The sequence below is a fragment of the Filicampus tigris genome, chromosome 20 (assembly GCF_054856515.1).
Source record: "Filicampus tigris isolate MCC_2025a chromosome 20, RoL_Ftig_1.0, whole genome shotgun sequence".
In the NCBI taxonomy this organism is placed as follows: domain Eukaryota; kingdom Metazoa; phylum Chordata; class Actinopteri; order Syngnathiformes; family Syngnathidae; genus Filicampus; species Filicampus tigris.
This window is the reverse complement of record NC_141236.1, coordinates 2,636,962-2,656,563: the sequence shown is the minus strand read 5'-3', so window position 1 is coordinate 2,656,563 and position 19,602 is coordinate 2,636,962. Positions and strand designations below refer to the sequence as shown.

General features: G+C 39.8%; 2 protein-coding genes across 5 annotated transcripts in view; one reads left to right on the top strand and one right to left on the bottom strand.

The window, feature by feature from the left end:
* Positions 1–798: 798 nt before the first annotated feature.
* Positions 799–15,168, top strand: LOC147127846 (putative ribonuclease ZC3H12D). Its single transcript, XM_086019673.1, has 6 exons — positions 799–895; positions 3,122–3,497; positions 7,959–8,098; positions 12,135–12,369; positions 12,467–12,573; positions 12,765–15,168. The coding sequence occupies exons 2-6, from the start codon at positions 3,211–3,213 to the stop codon at positions 13,607–13,609; spliced, it is 1,614 nt and encodes a 537-aa protein (XP_085875799.1). The 5' UTR covers positions 799–895; positions 3,122–3,210; the 3' UTR covers positions 13,610–15,168.
* A 2,599-nt stretch (positions 15,169–17,767) lies between these two features.
* tab2 (TGF-beta activated kinase 1 (MAP3K7) binding protein 2) overlaps positions 17,768–19,602 on the bottom strand; it is a 49,369-nt gene continuing 47,534 nt past the window's right edge. For all 4 annotated transcript variants that reach the window (XM_086019414.1, XM_086019417.1, XM_086019416.1 and 1 more), the window contains one exon: positions 17,768–19,197. In XM_086019414.1, coding sequence (XP_085875540.1) covers positions 19,073–19,197 — 125 coding nt within the window. In that variant the 3' untranslated portion in view covers positions 17,768–19,072. The remainder of the gene's footprint in view (positions 19,198–19,602) is intronic.

The following is a 19,602-nucleotide window of genomic DNA, read 5'->3' as shown; positions in this document are numbered from 1 at the left end:
TTAAACATAAATAAAAGGAAATAACATTTAACTCCAGTCTGAGCACTTCTCAATTCATGAAACTTCCCCACTTGACAAGCTTGTTAAACAATCATAGGTTAATTGTTAGTTGAAAACAGAACAGGTTTTTTTGGGGGCCAAGCTCTGCTCGACCCTGAATGGGATCAGTGGTATTGAAAATTAATCAACTGACGGATGGGCAACAATACAGCTGTCTTTTCCCTTCATTTCCAGTGTGTATATTTAATGTCATTATTCAATTGTGAAAATTCTTGTCCTCTCTATCCAGGGGGTCATCACCTACTGCCCCTAGTTCGAAAATCCTGAACAAATGACTTTGGTTCACAATTTCTACCTACCAACAAGTAGTCATGGCACACATCACATGGCCATGAATAAGAATGATTTTTGATCAGCATTGCCATGTTTAGTCAATCATGAAAGTTAGATTTTTTTGGGGGTGGTTATGAGATTGTCGTTTGAAGTAAAAATGAAAAAGATTCAAGTATTGTGAAATGGAAACCTCCAGTAAACCACTCAGTGATACTTAACTACATTTGTTGTGGTTTCAGTTAGAAAGAAAAAAACAGTTATGGGTGATTCCACACTTTTGGCATTGAAATGTGGACAAGTTGCAACTTTTCAGTAAATGTTGAAGCACCCTACCAGGAAGAGCTCAAAGGGAAAATAAACCCCTCAGGCTGAGAGTCCTGGACAAGGAAGTGAGTGCAAATTTACTTCTTTTTTTTCTTCTTCTACTGCTCTCAGCAGCTACTTCCTCCTATGAGTAATAAGAGTCGTTCACAATGACGGCTGCATTGCTCAGAGTGGTGAGGCACAGCGAGCAAGAGAGACGCTCCAAATTGGCTCTGTGATCCGGCTTATGCTCTCATATGTAAGTACTTTACAAGATTCCTCTCAAAAATCTTCAATGTCATTATTTTAAATGTGAAGCTGAGTACATTTGGGACTTGTCATTGTTCTAATGGTGAGTTAGGGTTGCGTTATGTGTTGTTCATATACAGCTGATGAGTGATACACATACAAAAGGTACCAAAAGTATGAGCAAATAGAGTCCAATTCTGGTTGGGTCTGGACTTTTTCCACAGAATTTCTTCGTGGAATTGTTCATGCGTAGAAAAGGCCAAAATCTTCATGCTTTGTTCCTCATACTTGAAAAAAAAAAACACAGGGAACACAGTACTGTAAATGGTTCAAGTCAGAACACCTGAGAGGCAGATGGCAATGTTTTATTGGTAATATAAGGACAGGAAGTTATTTTTCTGTGTGTTTGTATAGTGATTTAGTTTAGTCATAATGTGTTGTTTTTCTACACTGGTATCCAATTCACTACCTCATACCTTTGCACACATCTGCACATCACTGGATGCACAACATCCACGAATGTGGCGAGTTTTTGTGTTTTGTTTTACTTCACCTATGGTGCACTATTTTTGTTGAAAATGTGGCTAATTGCACTATTTTGTATTTTTGGGTGGCTACTAACATGCCTTTGTTAACCAATTCCAAGCATATATGTGTTTTTATTAGAATTACAAATCAAAGCACCTTGATTTGGGGATGAAGCAGCCTAAGTGACAAAAGTATTGGGACAAAATATTCATGCATCTAGAGGAAGTTAAATTAAAAATGGATGTGCCATAATAGCAACTTCACTTCCTGGAAGACTTTCTACAAGATGTTGGGCCTGGAGGGAGTCTGCTGGTTTCTCATCTAATTCATCCCAAATCGCTATTACACTTTTTTTTTGAGTGGGTGAAGACATTTTGAACACACACAAAAAAAAAAAGAAAAATACAAGTGGACCTCGGTTTGCAACAGTTCTGACGTATGACATTTGAATGGTGCCCAATGAACTCGTTTGGTCCCAATGCAAGTTGACTATAATGAGAAAATATGCATTCGTACATGTGGCACTTCCTACCCAAAGTATTGCCACAAATGTTGTATGTAATGTTCCTAAATGTCTTAAAGTGAGTTAAGGTAAGGAGGCCGAAAGAACCGGATACATGATTAGTGAAATGAGTAAAGCTGGGTCCAAACATATACATTTTTAAAACATGAAAGACCCTACACATGATGAAAAAAAAATGTTATGAGGGGATGTCAAATCAATAACAAAAAACTATACACCAGAGGATAATCGGTCAGAATAATCGCTGAAAGATAGTTAACAATCAGGCCTTTGCTGACTCAAATAAGAAAAAAATATCAAATTGCGATTTATTTTTTATTCATATATATATATATATATATATATATATATATATATATATATATATATATATATATATATATATATATATATATATATATATATATATATATATATATATATATATATGTTAGGGCTGTCAAAATTAAAGCATTAACTATGGAGATTAATTTAAATTTCATAACGCACAAAAAAAATGAACTCAGTTAACTCAGTTTAAATTACTTCCTGTAGCAGCTGACCTCTGCTCACTGTGCAGCCAAACTTAGAGGAGAGTCACTGTCACAAATACAGACTTCTACGTAGTTTTACTTTTAAAAAGTTGCTTGACAGCTCATTGGAGAAATCCAAAATAATTTGCACACTTTGCACAGCAAAATTCAAATACCATATTAGTTGAATGTTTTTGGTGTATCGTTCAACTGATGTATTTTACAGGAAAGGAATCGCATTCAAGGATCAAAGAAAGCTATTACAACAGTCTTTGAATCGAAATATACTTTTATTTCTTTAATTCCAAGATTTTACTCAAGTAAATAACGGTTCTAAGCTTCGTAAAAAATAGTAGTTGAAAAATACGATTAGTCGCGATTAATTATGGAAAATTTTGTGATTAATTAGTTAAAAAATTGTAATCTTTTAACAGCACTATATATATATATATATATATATATATATATATATATATATATCAGATTGTTTTTTTATTTATTGTTCAGCCCTAAAGAGAAAAATCTCAATGTTTTTCTACACACTTATATCAGTTCCATTCATGTTTTCATGAGTCAGGGTGCAGATAATCTGAAGTCTGTCCCCGTTGCTGTCATGAGGTTAAGGTGGAGAAAGACACCTGCTTTAATCACTTTCATCTGTTCCAAAACACAGGCCGATCGCCATGGAGATGCAGATGAACCAATGGTAAAAAGGTTCCAACGGTGTAAGAACAAGATTCCAACATCCCCCTGAACCGTGTCATGGACCACCGAAAGCAGCACGCCAAAGTGGAGCGTTTTCTCAAGCTGGGCTACTCCCACAAGGACATTGATCGGGTGCTGAAGAGCCTCGACCATGACGCCCAGACCAACGATATTCTAGAAGAGCTCATCAAGACTTGCCACATTCGCAGTGACAAAAGCGTCCCCAGCAGCCCCAAACTGGTGTCAAGAGGCTGCAGCCCCGGACCCACCAGACCAGTGCTGGACAAAGACACTGCTTTTGCCTTCAGACCAGTAGTCTTAGATGGAAGCAATGTTGCCATGAGGTGAGTCAGCTGCTGTATTATGCTTTGGTTTATCGTAGTGTGTGCCTAAAGGCTTTAGAGGAGGTGCAGTGGATGGAGAAAAATAAAGACACATGGTATGGCAGGAACATAATGTGAATGGTTGTGTGGTAATATGAAAAGCTGTATACAGTATGCATGGTGTACATAATAATGAATTATCAAACTACTGTAATGTAAAAAAAAAATCTTAAAATTTCACTTAAGTCTCCCATTGAGTTTCTCAATCACACATTATAAAAACATAGACTAGGAACATAATTAAATTGAAAGTAAAAATTAGACAGTTTGTGCATCCTGATTTAATACTTCAATTCAATTCATTCTGCTGCTCTTTCCGGTGTGCTCACCTTGGCCACTGGGGGCAGTATAGTACAGTCACACTGACAAACAAAGAGGAAATTGACTCTTCTTCACATTCACAATGACTCAAAAATATGCAATGGTATTGGTCTTTTTTGGGAGAGGATAAAGAACATATCGTTGCTGTCCTGTGAAAAATGTGTATCTCCACTTTTGGAAACTTTTTTAATTTTCACATTAATGCGATGTCTAATGCGGAAACACCATTCATGTAAAACTAAGAAAAATGGGAAAAAATGGAGACAAGTGTTTTTCACATGACATCGACGATATGCGGAGTATGGTAATATTGTCGGTGTACATGCATTGCTCCGCCCTTCGCCTAAAGCGTTAAAAAAAACGTGACTAGCGATGCTAATCGTTAGCATGTCAAACATCGTGTGTTAGCTCGGCAATTTTTTTTTAGGCAGTATTGTGGTTCTTTCAAGTACACATGTAAGTCTCTTTGTTTGTTTAGTTTGACAGTAAATTTAAACTGGGAGAGGCATTAAACAGCCTGAAGCCTCTTTTACTTTAAGAATAACTCAAGTGAGTTGAATTCATAGAATGTTCCTATCTCAATATCTCAAACAACTCGTAGGTCGGGTCGCCCGTACCCAAGACACCACTGTATACATTTTACATTTCCAGCTAACATACTAAGGTAAATTGCCATGTAGCAAGTTCAAGCTACTGTCACACTGGGTAATTATTCATCCCAGTAAATTTCGGATAGTGCGGTTTTTAAGTCTGAAAATTGTAAATACTGTAATATCTTTAATGATGTGCTAGCATTAAAAGGTAACACAGAGCTAAAAGTGGGATCACTATTTGGCAAGCAGTAAACCACTAAACTTCTATCATAGCAATCAATTCTCTACAAAATGTGAACAAACTAAGTGGCTATTTTTGTTAACTCGCCTGATATCAGTGACTGTTTGTTTTTTCAGTTCACATTCAACCTCACTTCCTCTTTACAGTAGCAGGAAGTGAAAACATGTTGTTCGTGTCTCTCTCTTTTTCAAGCAACTGCACAGGGCAAAGCGCCACTTTTAAGGAGCCGACGCATTCCAACAACTGACTCACGAAGATGTAACACATCACTTGTAACAGTTGTGTCTGCGTGAGCAACATTAGCTCACAAGGAAGTTGTTAGTAAAGGAGGGCCAAATTGTTCTCGGTCACACCTTCATGCTAACCTGACACAATTATGATAAGGAATATCAAAACAATTGAAACTATTTAGAGAGCTTAAGGTACTTTAACCGTCTTGTAAAAACAAATTCCAACACACCATTTCCACCCTAGTTCTCCATACATGTCAGTTTAACCATATCCTAGCGCACCTTCATAGTTTATTCTCCTGAATATAAATCATCCATCCATCCATTATCTATACCGCTTATCCTCACAATTGCAGGGCACACAGAGACAAACACCCGCACTCACAATCACACCTAGGGGAAATTTTAGAGAGTCCAATCAACTTACCATGCATGTTTGTGGAATGTGGGAGGAAACCGGAGTACCCGGAGAAAACCCACGCAGGCACGGGGAGAACATGCAAACTCCACGCAGGGAGGCCGGAGCCGGGATTGAACCCTTGATCGCTGAACTGTGAGGCGGACGTGCTAACCAATCGCCCACCGTGCCGCCCGAATATAAATCAGTAAGGTGTAAAAAAAAAAAAACACTTCCTGCTATCAGCCAAGTACTATACTAAGGGTAATAATAAGGGTAGATAAGGAGTAGATAAGGATAGATGTATTTTCCCACTTTGGTTAACACTTTGACCGTGTTGGAGGTCTGCACTCACTTGAACGACATTAGTAAGTCTTTATCACATTTCCAAAATGACAAATCTAACATGGCAGAAGAAATTTGGCAACATACACAATGCTTAGACCAGCAGTTTTCAAACTGCTTACATGAAATAAAATTTAAAAAAGAGAGGTTTTATTCCTATAAAGTATATTTGGATTTTTATGTAAGCTCCTGAAACATTATACACATAAAATTGCACTTACTGTACTTACAGTAAACAATGATTCAATTCAAATGTGGTGCACATTATAATTTGATTTTAAAAATTGCTCCTAAATAAACGTTTGAAAACAATCCGTTTTAAAGGGGAGATCAAACCAAAAATGTTCTCTTCAATAATATATTCTATGCGCCTCCACTAGTCTAAACATGGCATTCTGATTAATATTGCATTTGCGTAATATGAGTTAAGCAGCAAAATCCACCCGTTTTTAGCCATTTCAGGGAGCGGCCATTTTGTCAGTTGCTGTCGACTACGTTTATATGCAGTCAATATTCGGGTTAAGGTCAAAATGCTGATTTCCGAGTCATTCGGAATAACCTGTTTAGATGGCTTCAGCGGACAGAGTTCCCCCCCCTCCCCCCACATTTAAATAACCCGGTTGAAATGGCGACGCACGGACGGCATGACACAATTATACGTGATCTCCGCTTGTTACTTGCTTCGGTCAATAACACATTATATTCCAAATGAAGCACTCGTTTTAAGAGTGTAGTGTCGTACTTAATCGAGCTTTCATCATGTTTTGTTTATCACTAAACATGTATTTCCAGTGCATTTTTCTGAACGACAAAGCGCAGAGTGTCCCGTGCGAACGGGGTATATTGATCACCGCATACATGCGCTCATATTTGGTTTATAAAAGGAGTAACCCAGGCATGATATTCAGAATTTTAAAAGGGCATATTTGGGTTAGTGTGCACGTTTATGTGGTTTTTAAAAACGCAAATACTGTCAATATTCAGGTTTTAAAAGTTTTATTGACTGCATGTAAACGTAGTCACACTTGCTCAGGGCTCAGGTAACGACCAATCGCGGCTGAGAAAACAGGTGAGCTGTGATTGGTCGTTACCTGAGCCTTGAGCAACTCTGATGTCATTTTCAGTCGGGAGCAAGTGACAAAATGGCCGCCCCCTAAAAAACGGGTGGATTTTGCTGCTTAACTCATATTCCACAAATGCAATATTAATCGGAATGCCGTGTTTAGACTAAAGGGGCTACATAGAACATATTCTTTTTAAGTTAAATACAACTGAACCATGCTTGACAAAAGTACTGAACTAGATGAGGATAAAAAGTAAAAGCCAGTCACATTAGACAGTTTGAAAATTTTCATTCAGTGATGCTTTTGTGTACCTCTAGAGGGAGCCGACTAACACTAATCACATTTTGAGAGTCACTGCTTGAGACTTTTACGGGTCTTTTAAACTATTTTGAAATTGTCCAAAAATAAAAACAAAGGGCACCTGTAGCAAACTGCCGCAAGTTTGCTCGATTTGCAAACAAGTACCTTGGGGTCCACCTTTCCGAGGACCTCATCTGGAGCCGAAACATTTCCGGTCTGCTGAAGAAGGCTCACCGATGTCTCTACTTCCACCGGACTGGATAGAAGTGCGTTGAGGAGCTTCTACAGATGTGCGGTAGAGACTGTCCTCAGCACCAGCATCACGTGATACAGCGGCTGCAGAAAGAAGGCGCTTCAAAGCACAATAAATGCCGCTCAAAAGATTGTGGGGTACAGCCTTCGCACACCCACTTCACCAGCAGATACAGAAAGAGACCCTCCACACCCCGCACACACGGAGCATCCCGGAGCCGGACCACCCGCCAAACAGTGCTCTGTCACCCCAACTGTTTTTAATTTCACCTACTGTGCTAACCTGCGACCTCGGGTGTCATATTTTGTGCCACATCATGTGGAAAGGTGTGTTGGCATGACAGTAAAAGTCCCTTGAATCCCTGAATCATTTTTGAATCAAAATGAAAGATCAACATTTTTGATCTTTCATTTTGATGTAAACCAGCGTGAGTTTCATTCTTTGATTTGTAGCCAGCCAAACTTTTTGAACTTTTTGAACACACCTTGCATGAAACCGCAAGGTTTACCGTATAAGGTACAATACTCGGTTATGTGCAGTATTACTTTACTGGTATTTTTCACAAGCGTCACTGTTGAGCGGTGTACTTCCTTATAAAAAGAGGAAGCTTTTATAATGTGCTCAGTTTTGTGCTTTTGTTGACTGTAAACTTATGTGTGTGTGTGTGTATGTGCGTAGCCATGGAGACAAGAAGGTGTTCTCATGTCAGGGCCTCCAGATGGCAGTGAACTGGTTTTGGGAAAAGGGACTGCGAGACATCACCGTGTTCATTCCCATGTGGAGGAAGGAGCAGCCGCGGCCCGAGGCCCCTATCACAGGTAGTCACATGACCCGTCATTGCAACATGACACAGCCGGTTTTAAAAGCAAGAATTTACAAGCCTGACTGCACCCACCGTTGAAGCGACAACAGCATCAACTTCACTGGTGTGATTCCTCTCATTAAGCACAAATCAGAAGGCAAAACATTTTTCATTTCGCTGCCGTCGGGCAGAACTCCCGTATCTCCAATAATAAACCAGCACTTTTCAGGAAACTGTTGGAAAACACACTCTAGGAAAACGAATGAAAACGAAATAAATGAATATTTTACTGTACGGTCAGCAAGTCCTGCTGGGGTCTTCACGAAATGGTGAGACGTGGACAACAATAAAAATAGCACAGGATTTCGGATTGTGATGACCACAAAATCGCCTGGTTGGGACTGCAAAAGCCCCCGAATCTTGTCTCTCACTTTTATGATGCTGGCAAGTTTGGAAGGCAGGCTAGCTAGCACAATAGGACAAAACACAGTTTGTAGAAGGAACTTTTTGCCTTGTGGGTGAGATGCCCGCATGCAGAAGGGCTGAAAACAAGACTTCAAAAGTTGATGTTCTCGTCCTAGTTTGTTTTGTCATCCCTATGTTTAATTTATAATAATTCGTTAATTTAAAGCGGAAGCCAAATTTTCTTTGCAATATTATGTTCTATGTAGCCCCACTAGTCTGCATATGTGGTTAATATTACTTTTGTGGAATATGAGTTAAGCAGTAAAATCCACCAGTTTTTCTCCATCTCAGGCGACCATTTTGACCCTTTCTGTCGACCGAAAATGACATCACAGCTGCTCAGGGCTCGGTTAACAACCAATCACGACTCACCTGTTTTCTGAAGCTTAGCCATGGTTAGTTGTTACCTGAGCCCTGTGCAACTGTGATGTCATTTTCAGTTGACAGAAAGGGTCAAAATGGCCCCCCTTTTCTGCTTAATGCGGAAGTCAACCCAAACATATTTTTTTCAAGAATATGTTCCCAGCAGGCCCACTAGTTGAAACATGACATTCTGATTAATTTTGCATTTGTGGAATATAAGTTAAGCACCAAAATGTACTCGTTTTGAGCCATCTCCGGGGGCGGCCATTTTGTCTTCTGTCGGCTGAAAATGACATCACAACTGCTCACAACGACCAATCACGGCTGACCTGTTCTCTGAATCTGAGCTGTGATTGGTCGTTGTGAGCAGTTGTGATGTCATTTTCAGCCGACAGAAGACAAAATGGCCGCCCCCGGAGATGGCTAAAAACGAGTGCATTTTGCTGCTTAACTTATAGTCCACAAATGCAAAATTAATCAGAATGCCATGTTTCAAGTAGTGGGCCTGTTGGGAATATATTCTTGAAAAAAATGTTTGGGTTGACTTCCGCTTTAACTCATATTCCACAAATGCAGTCTTAACCAGAATGTCATGTTTAGACTAGAGGAGGTGCATAGAACATAATATTGTCAAGAAATTTGGGAGATGACTTCCGCTTTAAGAAAGAAGAACTTTTGTGACAACACTAGCAGTTTGATTAGAAGCCAGAAAGGCCTCAATCCATTTCGACCGTGTGCACTATGAATAGACAGCATTTCTTTACTTCAGAGGGGTCAAGTTCAATAAATCATCACATGTTGAAATGGTCTGGATGACGGAAGATGGGCTGCCGGTTGTTCTTCCTGTATTGTGCGTTGTCAGATGAAGGGTCAAGAGGGGGGTGCAGAGAGAAGCTCAAAGGCAGGGGCTTGATTTGCTGTGTGTTTATCGACAGCATCTACCCACATATTCCATTCCCGCACCCGGTCTAAATAGTTGTTGGGCAGAAACAATTTGATGACTCCAAATACGCCTACCATCTGACTTCAGGAAATTCCAATAACGACAGAGCGGGCCAATATCACGTGCAACGCCAGAACACACCTGGAATCAGTGTAAATGGTGACAGATTGATCTGCTGCTAATCCGCATGCCTCAGTGAGTGCAATAAGTTCATATGCCGACACTGAGTAACAATATGAAAGAGAACCGGAACACGGTGTCAGAATCAGAGACAACAGCAAAATCCACATTGTTCACTTTTGCAGACATTGTGGGAATATTCTAAACTGTTGCAAAGTTCAACATGAGACATTGCTGGTGACTCATATTAGCTTTGGCTTTTGGCATAGTCCATATAGGTCCTCTCTTAAATTTTGTAGTTTGGAGCTCCGGGGGCACAAAGTGTCATTTTGGATGAATTCTGAATCAATAACAATCGCATGGTGGTGTGAAGAACATTTCTACATGTTTACTAGCGAATGAGCCTCATTGTAATTATGAACATTACCACCGTCACTGTGTAATTGTGGTTGTGGTTTGGTTTTACTCAAATAGTGGCCTTTAATAGATGTCATGGTTGAATTAATTACAGGGTGCGTAGTCTAATTGAGAAAAAAAAAAAGACACAGTGGCTAACAAGAGACACCTGCTTTCTTAGCATGGCACAAACAGTTCCACTAGAACAGTTGTTCGCCAACTTTTTACAACAAATATCACCTCAAAAAGTACTTTGCTCTCCAAGTACCACCATCATGGCAAATATTAAAATGCAGTACATAAGCATAGTAGGCCCAAGTGTTCATGAAAAATAAACAGGATTAAAAGTATTTTAATATTAGACACCACTGTAACATTATGCAATTTGAAAATTAACACTGAACTTAAAATATATACTTTACTGTACACACTTTACTGTATGTTTTTAACCTCTAAGCTCACATGGGTATTATTTGCTCAGGAAAATTAAAGTGGCATTTATTTTCAATTTTATGAATAATTTTTGTCGAAATAATAATCTGTAAATAGTTGCCCCTTTATCGTCACCAAAATCGATACAGCCGCATGTTTTTGTGTTCATGTCAGAACACAACATGTCAGAACATGTTTGTCATGGACAAAGGCATGTAAAGTGGCAGTATTGAATATTTTATATATTGTTGCAGAATGGCCCCCATATAAAACATGACAATTTTTCTGGGGAAAAAAAAGAAGAAATTCATTGTTTCTATTGACGTCAGTCATGGTTCTTTGAGATTTTGAGTCTTGTTTTTTGGATTTTTGTTTGTTCAGAATTTTTAATGATTCCAAAGTATCTTGTACTGTATGGCGCCTGTTGCCAGCATTAGTAGCTAACAGCGTTAGCCCGCTAGCGGCGCTCAAGTGACTCATATAGGTTGGCGAGAGAGTTGTCGGGTTACTTTTCAAAGGCAATTTAATAGACGTAAATGATTCTGCGCACACTTTGATGCTGACAGCGTGACACTATTGTCGTTCCTATTGATCAGTTTTTAACAAACCAGGCTTAATCAAATGTGCTGTTTGAACCGGCAAAATCGCTACTGTGGTTCTGACGTCACTTAGTCTCATGGACCAAAATCTACGGGGGGAGATTTATCTTAAATGTTTCTAGAGAGGAAACTAACAAAAAAAATATCTGAAAATTATGGATTATCTAAAAATGAAAATCAGTTGGTCGTTCATTATTAAGTGGAAATTTTATTTCTTCTGCGTTTATAATCGTCCCTTTACAAAGCAAAAATATGTTTCTTCAGTACATTTTTCAGTAGGATATCCAAATAGCAAAATATTCAATATCTGCAGCCCTTCAGTATTATTGCATGTGGCCTGACCAATGTCAATAAATGGCCCTTTGACTCATTGAAAAAAAAAAATTGTTTCCCTATGTATGTATTTGAGTACTCCTACCTAGGAAGGGGCTCATCCGTAAGGACTTTTGTTTTTGGAACTGGAGGGTCAGTGTTCGTTCATGTGCCACTGAAGACAAAAAGTAAAATGACAGTTGTTGGAGAGATGCCCGTCTGCTTCCTGACTACTGTCAAAGTGTTCTTGAGCAAGGGATTGATAGATGGAATCAATTATGGTACATGTTTTTAGCGCACCACACGGTAGCACATTCCAGCAAGAGCGAAAATAGTTTTTTTTATTTTTCCCCAGTTAAAAATGTCCCATTGTATGTATAGAAATGTGATTTTAGGCTCTTCTGCTCCCATGCGCCTGACAGATCAACACATTCTCCATGAGCTAGAGAGGAGGAAGATCTTAGTGTACACGCCATCCCGTTGTGTGAACGGCAAGAGGGTGGTGTGCTATGACGACCGCTACATCGTGAGGCTGGCTTACGACCTAGACGGCATCATCGTGTCCAACGACAACTACCGAGATCTTCAGATGGAGAATCCTCAATGGAAAAAATTCATTGAGGAGAGGCTGCTTATGTACACCTTCGCCAATGACAAGTAAGATGTGTTGGGAAACATCTTTTATTTTGCATGCAATATTCATATTTGTCAAGTGAATCCATTTGATATTAACGATTCTTTTGTGCTTCGGCAGGTTCATGCCCCCTGATGATCCTTTGGGTAGAAACGGTCCCACCATTGATGATTTTCTACGAAAGAAGCCAAAAAACGTAGACAACAAACTGCAACACTGCCCTTATGGTTGGTTCATGTCTCTATGATGAAAATCTGATGAGATCCAAACCAAATTTGCTTCAAAAACCCACTACTTGGCAGAGATCTTATGACTGAATCATTATTTCCTCTTAATGACAATACGTGCAAATATGACACGCTCCCGACGCTTTTCGAATGTCGCGCTACTCAGGGCTGACATCAGTTCTTTCTTTCAGGGAAAAAGTGTACATATGGTGTGAAGTGCAAGTTCTACCACCCAGAGAGGGTCAACCAATCACAGCTGTCCGTGGCCGATGAGCTCAGAGACCGAGCCAAGACGTCAAACTACAAACAAGGCGCGCGAGACGCGGACACACACACGTCCACCCCCTCCACCAACACAGGCGAGCCTCTGCACAGTGACCACGTCACGCCTCAAAGAGACAGCGGCGGCGGCGCCGGCCCCAGGGGTCCACCAGGCCTGCCGTCCTGGCCAAACGTGGAAGCGGATGAGGCGTTCGGCTCACTGGACAGCGGCATGTCCAGACTCTACATCCTGGACGGGCCCCGCAACATGAGCAGGCCCCCCTACAGCCACAGCAGCGGGGTGGCCAGCTGCAGCCTGAGCCACGACGACTACTCCCCGTCGGGGTCGCACAGCGGCACCAACCAAAGGTTTGCAGGAACTTACTACTTTCCTCAGAATAGCTGCGCATGCGACCACTGTACGTGTGGTCACTATCAGACCGGGGTGCCCCCCGGCGCCCGCCCCCCTGCGTGGGCCTCGTGCCCGGCCGTGCCCCTGCATCAGCGGGAGCATCTCCTAAGCTTTTCCAATAAGGACTACTTCAGGCAGCCCGCGCACAAGCAGAGCCAAAGCCTGCCCAGGGATGCGCGGGGCCTCGGCAACAGCCCCGGCAGCCCGCCCGGCGAGCTGCGCAACGAGATGAGGAGCAAGCTGAGCACGCTCTACCCTAAGGACACAGTCGACGGAGTCATGAACGCCTACCCACACGTGTCAGAGGTGTCGGAATTGATCGCCCTGATCCAGAGTTACAGGAGTAGCCACATTGCTCTCTGATTCCAGAAGCAAAATTTGTGCTGAAAAAAACACAACAGTGCGTCCGATTTATTCGGATTGCAAATACATTTTCCCATAGGAAACAATGGAAATCTAATCAACCCATTCCAGGGTCAGACTGTCAGTCATATAAACATTATTAATGTACAGGTAATGTTTGTAAGTAATAGATTCATTCTTAATTATCATGTAAAATAAGCTTACCGCTTAAACTCATTACGGAATACCGTTTGAACCTTTGATATTCTCCATATCCATGTACGAGTACGTTTTGTTCTTTCTTATGAATAGAACCTATGTCCAATTAAATCTTACTGCTGTGTTGCACTAGTAGGATCCGAGATTATTAGTTAACACAAACGAGTAAAGTAAAACTAAAATTGAAAAAACATTTTTGTTAACGAAAAAAATAAAACATGCTTTAAAAAAACGATAGCTCCCTGAAACTACGCCTTATCTTTTTAAAACTAACTAAAAATAACTATAGAAACAGAAAACGTTTATACTATACTCCATATAATATACACCATATATTTAAAAAATAAAACGAATACTAAAACTAATAAAAACTAAACTCAAATTTTTAAAAAATACAAACCTGCTTTGAAAAATGTATTAAAACTGAATTTAAAAAATAAAACAAACTGTAATGAAAAATCCCAAACTATTATAACGCTGCTGGGGTCTTCAGAAACAGGAGAATAATTTTGAAAATAATGAGAAATAGAATTGGATCAAAACTGGCACGCAAGGAGACAGTTCAAATGCGACCAGGATGGCTGCTGCAAAGAGACATTTTAGCTTTGTTTTACAGCATCTTAATAATATAATCAGAGAGAGCGACAGGAACAAGGTCTCCTTTCTTATTTTTGAACGAAAATCCCAAAATATGAGGTACATATTGTATATATATACATTTTATAAGCACAAAGAAATGTTTTTCTAACAGCAACAGTGGAAAAACTGTACTAGTAATCCAGTTCTACTAGTTCGCTACTAGTTCGCTGAATTGAAAAGGACAAAGAGTATACTAGTACATGGATCTCAAGCGGGATATCGAAAAAAATGTTCATACGGCTTTTTAGATCACATCATTAACTTTGAGTTCACTCAGATTGTTCGCATATGCGGAAAATTGCTTACCAATCACTTTCTGTTTGTATTGTATGGATGAAATAGACCAAAGTTGCCCTTAATTCATTCACTGCCAGACATTTTCAGACCCTCTTTTACCCTAACGTTTGAAAAAAAATATAAATAAATTCCTGGGATTGAATGGCTGGGCTATAAGTAAATATGTCAATGGCACTGAATGAATTAAAGGGGATGCACCTCTTTTGGCATCATTAAAAAAAAAAAAAATCCCATTTCTTTGCTCTTTACAAAGTGTAAGTGTGCAATGCACTGTTCTCCTAACAAGCTACTGACTGTAGCTACTGACTTTTGAAATTGAAGCAGCAAGTGTTGTTTTTTCGTGTTGCCTCAAAGTGAGGAAGGCTATTGTGTACCTAACTGTATCGGTATGATGTTTTTTTTAAATAAATACAAGCACTCAGTCATTTTTGTTCAATACAATAAGTGGTCCTTCTCACTCAGGTCATCAGTCACAATGAGACACCCTGAAGTCAGGATGGTCAAAGATGGAGGAAAAAGTACATCATTGGTACCTTTATTTTATTTTATTTTTTAGTTCAGACATTTCCTTTTACGATAATTGGTTAACAGGCAAGTGCTTGTTAGCAAACTGATTGAGTCGCCAATTACAAAACAGGTTTTGGCTGAATCAATTTTTTCGGAACATGGTTTGTTGCGCAAGTTTGTTTCTATAAATACCGTATGTTAGGGAAAACCCATACCAAATGATTATGAAAGTTACAGAAATAAAATTTTCCCCAAGATGCGGGTGGCAGGAGAGTGCACGTACACCATGTCGCTCCGCACCTGCATGAAAACATTCCATTAAATCCATCCATTTTTATTCATAACGGGGACAAAGAAGGATATATATTTCTGCCTAATGAAAAGCCTTGCAAATGGAATGAAAACACTGGACCTTTAAAGGAAAATCACTGTACTGTTACATAATTTGCGTGTGGTTCACAAAGCAAGATTTGTGTTGATAAAGCTGAGACAAGGAAAAGTTCTGCATTGTATCAAGAGAGGAGTCATTAAAAAGCCATTGATCAGCAGCAAGCAGTTTTTCAGAGCTGCATGTGTCTCTGGAGTCCCTGCAAGATCCTCCAAAGGCTTGCATCATGCATGAAGATGTATTTTCAGCAATGGAGGTGGTGGTGTAATGTTTTGGGCTGGAATAATGGTCGGCCCCTTTAGGGTGCCTGGAATAAGTTACAGATTGTCACTGACCAGGTCCTGCCATAAAAAGACCTTTGTCATCTGTGATCAAATACAACTAAAAACATTGACGCTTCAGCTTGTACCATTATAAAGCAGGAAAAACTCACGTGTGGCAACCCTCATCCCCCGACCTCAACCCTATTAAGAAACTGTGGGACACACCCTTTAAAGAATGTGACCTACAAACAGGACTTGCCTTTGACACGGGCATTTTAAAAGCAAGCACATTGTGGGTGATTCCATTTCTGATGAACAGGGTGAGTTATCACTGTCAGCTATATGGCTAGTGACGTGTCTACGTGGCAGCCATGTTGGTGGGGCCAGCGCTCCCATCAAAGCTGATGCATGTAAATTGAAAACAATTACTTGCTCATTTCTCAACAGATTTTCGTAAGGATGACTTTTTTTGCTGACGTTACAGCAAGGGGTAAAAATGCTTTTACCTATGAATATCATTCATAACCCTTAATATGATTGCATAGTTTATGGTTCCATTTTAACATGCGCTAAACATTTACTGCTAAAAATGTTAAAGGCCAGAGTATTTTATTCATCTTAAATTTCGCTATAATACACACAAGGACAAAATTGTTGGTAGTTGTAAATGAACGTTCTTCTTAAACTCGTTTTTTAAGTTTAATTGTAAGTCAGGGACCGAATGAACTTGATTCAGTTCTTCTTAAATTATGATCAATCACACCATTATATGTTTAGTGAGTCTGTCACTGAGCAGGAATGTGTGACTTAAGAAATGATGGACTTGCTTGAAATTTAGTGGGGACTTGTTTTCTGCTAGTTACTTGAGCCTTGAAAATCAAAAACTAAAAAGGTTATGAACCAAGACTTGCGCCTGTTACTCCCACCTGATTGTATACATTTAAAGCGTGAAATACTTCTGTGAGGAACTCCCGTATACATCCACACAGACCTCCAACACACCAGGATTACCCTGCCCATCACATTATATAGTATCAAAAATCAAATAGAATCAATAATTATCAATCTTCTGTGGTCTGATGTTCACTCCGAGTTGACACTATGATGATGAGTTTGCAGTTGGGGAGTTTAACAAGCAATGCTTGTATCATAGACTAGAAATGAAATTGGTGGCGACAATAATTCTGACAATGGATGGAATTCATGCGTGACACCTTGAAACTAAGCAATTAACTGCCACCTAGTGGACAAAATGTCACAGTCAAACCCGCGCTCATTCCCAAAAATCAGAATTGATTTAATTCCTTTTTATTTATTTTTAAAATTTGTTTTATCCATTTATTTACATTTTTATTGTTTTGTTTTACAAATAACTTTTAGACTTTGAAAAGACATGTTAGATATTGAAATTATTACTTTTCTTCTCCATTTGATCCAACTAAAAATTGCCTCTTCAGACCACGGCGCAGATCAAGTTGAAATTTTTTTTCTTTGGGTTGGGAAAAAAGGACAATGGTTTGGCATCAAGTGGTTCAGAGACATTTCTTCATCTTTTACTTTTGATGGATTTAAAATTGGGTTGTAAAATATAGATGAAAAGATACACATTTACTAGTTGTAAAGGAACAAATGCAAGTATATTTTGTTTTTAAACGCAAGCGAAAAATGTCGAAAAAAAATCCACGTTAAGGTTAACTCATTCATTACCTGACGTTTTCAGACCCTCTTTTACCCTAATGCTTGAAAGAATTTGGAAAAAACACATATAAATAAATTACTAATAAGTTACCGTAAGTAGGAGCACCCTCGTCAATAAAAGCTTGAGGATGAACTAAGCCAAACAGAAAAAAAAGCAGTACACAAAGGTAACAGTCAAGTTGTGCTTTTTATGGTTTCCCTCAATGTAAAAATTCTGACCTTTATTAAGGACACTTTTGACATATTCACTATGAACCTCAGTACCACAAAAAAAAAAAAAAAAAAAAGAAAAAAACAGACGCACAATAACAAACAGGACAATTTCATTAACTGTTCAAGGAGCATTCAGATGTGAAGATTGTACTGGAAATGATGTCTTTTTGCTGTCCCCAAATATTAAACCCACATTCCAGTTGTCAGATAAAAAAAAAAAAAAAAAAAAAAAAGTCAAGGCAGATTGTAATTGTGATTTCTGGCATTTTTGATGTCCTGGGAAGGAGGGGGGGATGCTGCTTTGCTTCCTCTGCAGATGGTCCACAGAACTGCGAGCAGTGAAATGAGTGCCGATGAAGCCACTGCAGGTGGCGCTTTCTGATGACTGAGATTCTTTCTTTCCTGCTCCTGCAAGGCTTCAACTCTCGCAGAAATCTACTAACATGCTTACAAAGGGAAGGGTGGTCGTGTCACTGAGTTAATAAGAGGGAAACTAAACAAGTAATAAAGTCTATAAAGCTATACTTACAGGAAATACAGGTGATTCATAGTGTGAGGAAGAAGGCACATTCGAAAATTATGTACACTAAAAAGGGACTTTCTGTACACAAAGCATGCATTTTTTTTCATTTCTGAAGTCAAAGGGAAGTAATATTGTAAAACAGAGGGGTATGAGGCACATTTCAAAGGCAGCGAGGCTGCCAGCTTGCCCTTTAACATCCTCTAGAAACAGCAAACAAGGTCCATGAGTAGTCTGTTAGTTTTCCCTTCAGATAGAGCGCGGCGGCCCGACGTTCCCAAATCACCGCGACAAACCACCGCGGGAGGGGAAAACTCAGTTCGGCAAAAGACACACGTCGGCGCCCGTGGTGCGTATGTGACACTGGAAGGGGGGTCACGCTCGTAATACTGTGAGTGAGAGCAGCAAGGTGTCCCCCCTGAGCGAGGGGGACGTTGAGCGGGAAAGAAAAAAGACAGGGCCCCACACAATCTGAGTGTCTAACGTGAGGTATTATCCAACTGTGCCTGCCTTTAGGAAAAAAAAAAAACACAAGCTGTAAACAGTATCCAGTCAAACCTTCAGGAGGACAGCATTCTGCAAACTTTAGTGGGTCAAAATATGGAGGAAAGAGGCTGCGCGATGATTAGAACCCATCAGTTTTCATACAACTGGGGAAAGAATCACAAAGCCCCCTTTATTTTCCCCGATTCAAGCGTGGTAGAAAGCAGGCGGGAGGGGCGCGTCGCGGCCTCTCTGGTTTATAAGTCCCGTGGGAGGTCGCACTCTTCACAGCGGTTGAGGGCTGGGTGGTTGAGGAAGGTGCAGCCGGTGCAGCCCCACTGCGTCCCCTCGTCTTCCTCCTGCTCTGCCAGACTCTTACTGTCTGCCATGGAGAGGAACACGACGGTGAGTGAATTGCATCCACATTATCCAGATTAGGCTTGACGTTCAAAATCGGCAAAATGGTGCAAAATTCAAAGAGAGAATATGCCAGCCTCACAAAAAACGTTTTTAATGAGGAAAAATAGCCATTTATAATATTGTACATAATAAAAGCATGACAATTCAAAACAAACAGCTTTTATAACACGTTTTCTTTCAATGCACATTGTGCTGCTCATTTTCGTGCGTGTGCCTTGACCAGCTGGGGGCAGTCTAAGTACACAGATGGATTTAGGATGGATTTCTATATGTATGAAACGCTACAAAATACAAAGGAGAACCCACTGTTTAACAAGGCTAACAACAATGCTTTAGTATGGTCACTATGGTAACGATTAAACATGGA

Bases quoted from the DNA above. Each gene is read 5' to 3' on its own strand.
- LOC147127846 (XM_086019673.1), top strand. From the start codon at position 3,211: ATGGACCACCGAAAGCAGCACGCCAAAGTGGAGCGTTTTCTCAAGCTG. The intron at 12,370-12,466 runs GTAAGATGTGTT...GTGCTTCGGCAG, and splicing joins TACACCTTCGCCAATGACAA to GTTCATGCCCCCTGATGATC. The intron at 12,574-12,764 runs GTTGGTTCATGT...TCTTTCTTTCAG, and splicing joins ACTGCAACACTGCCCTTATG to GGAAAAAGTGTACATATGGT.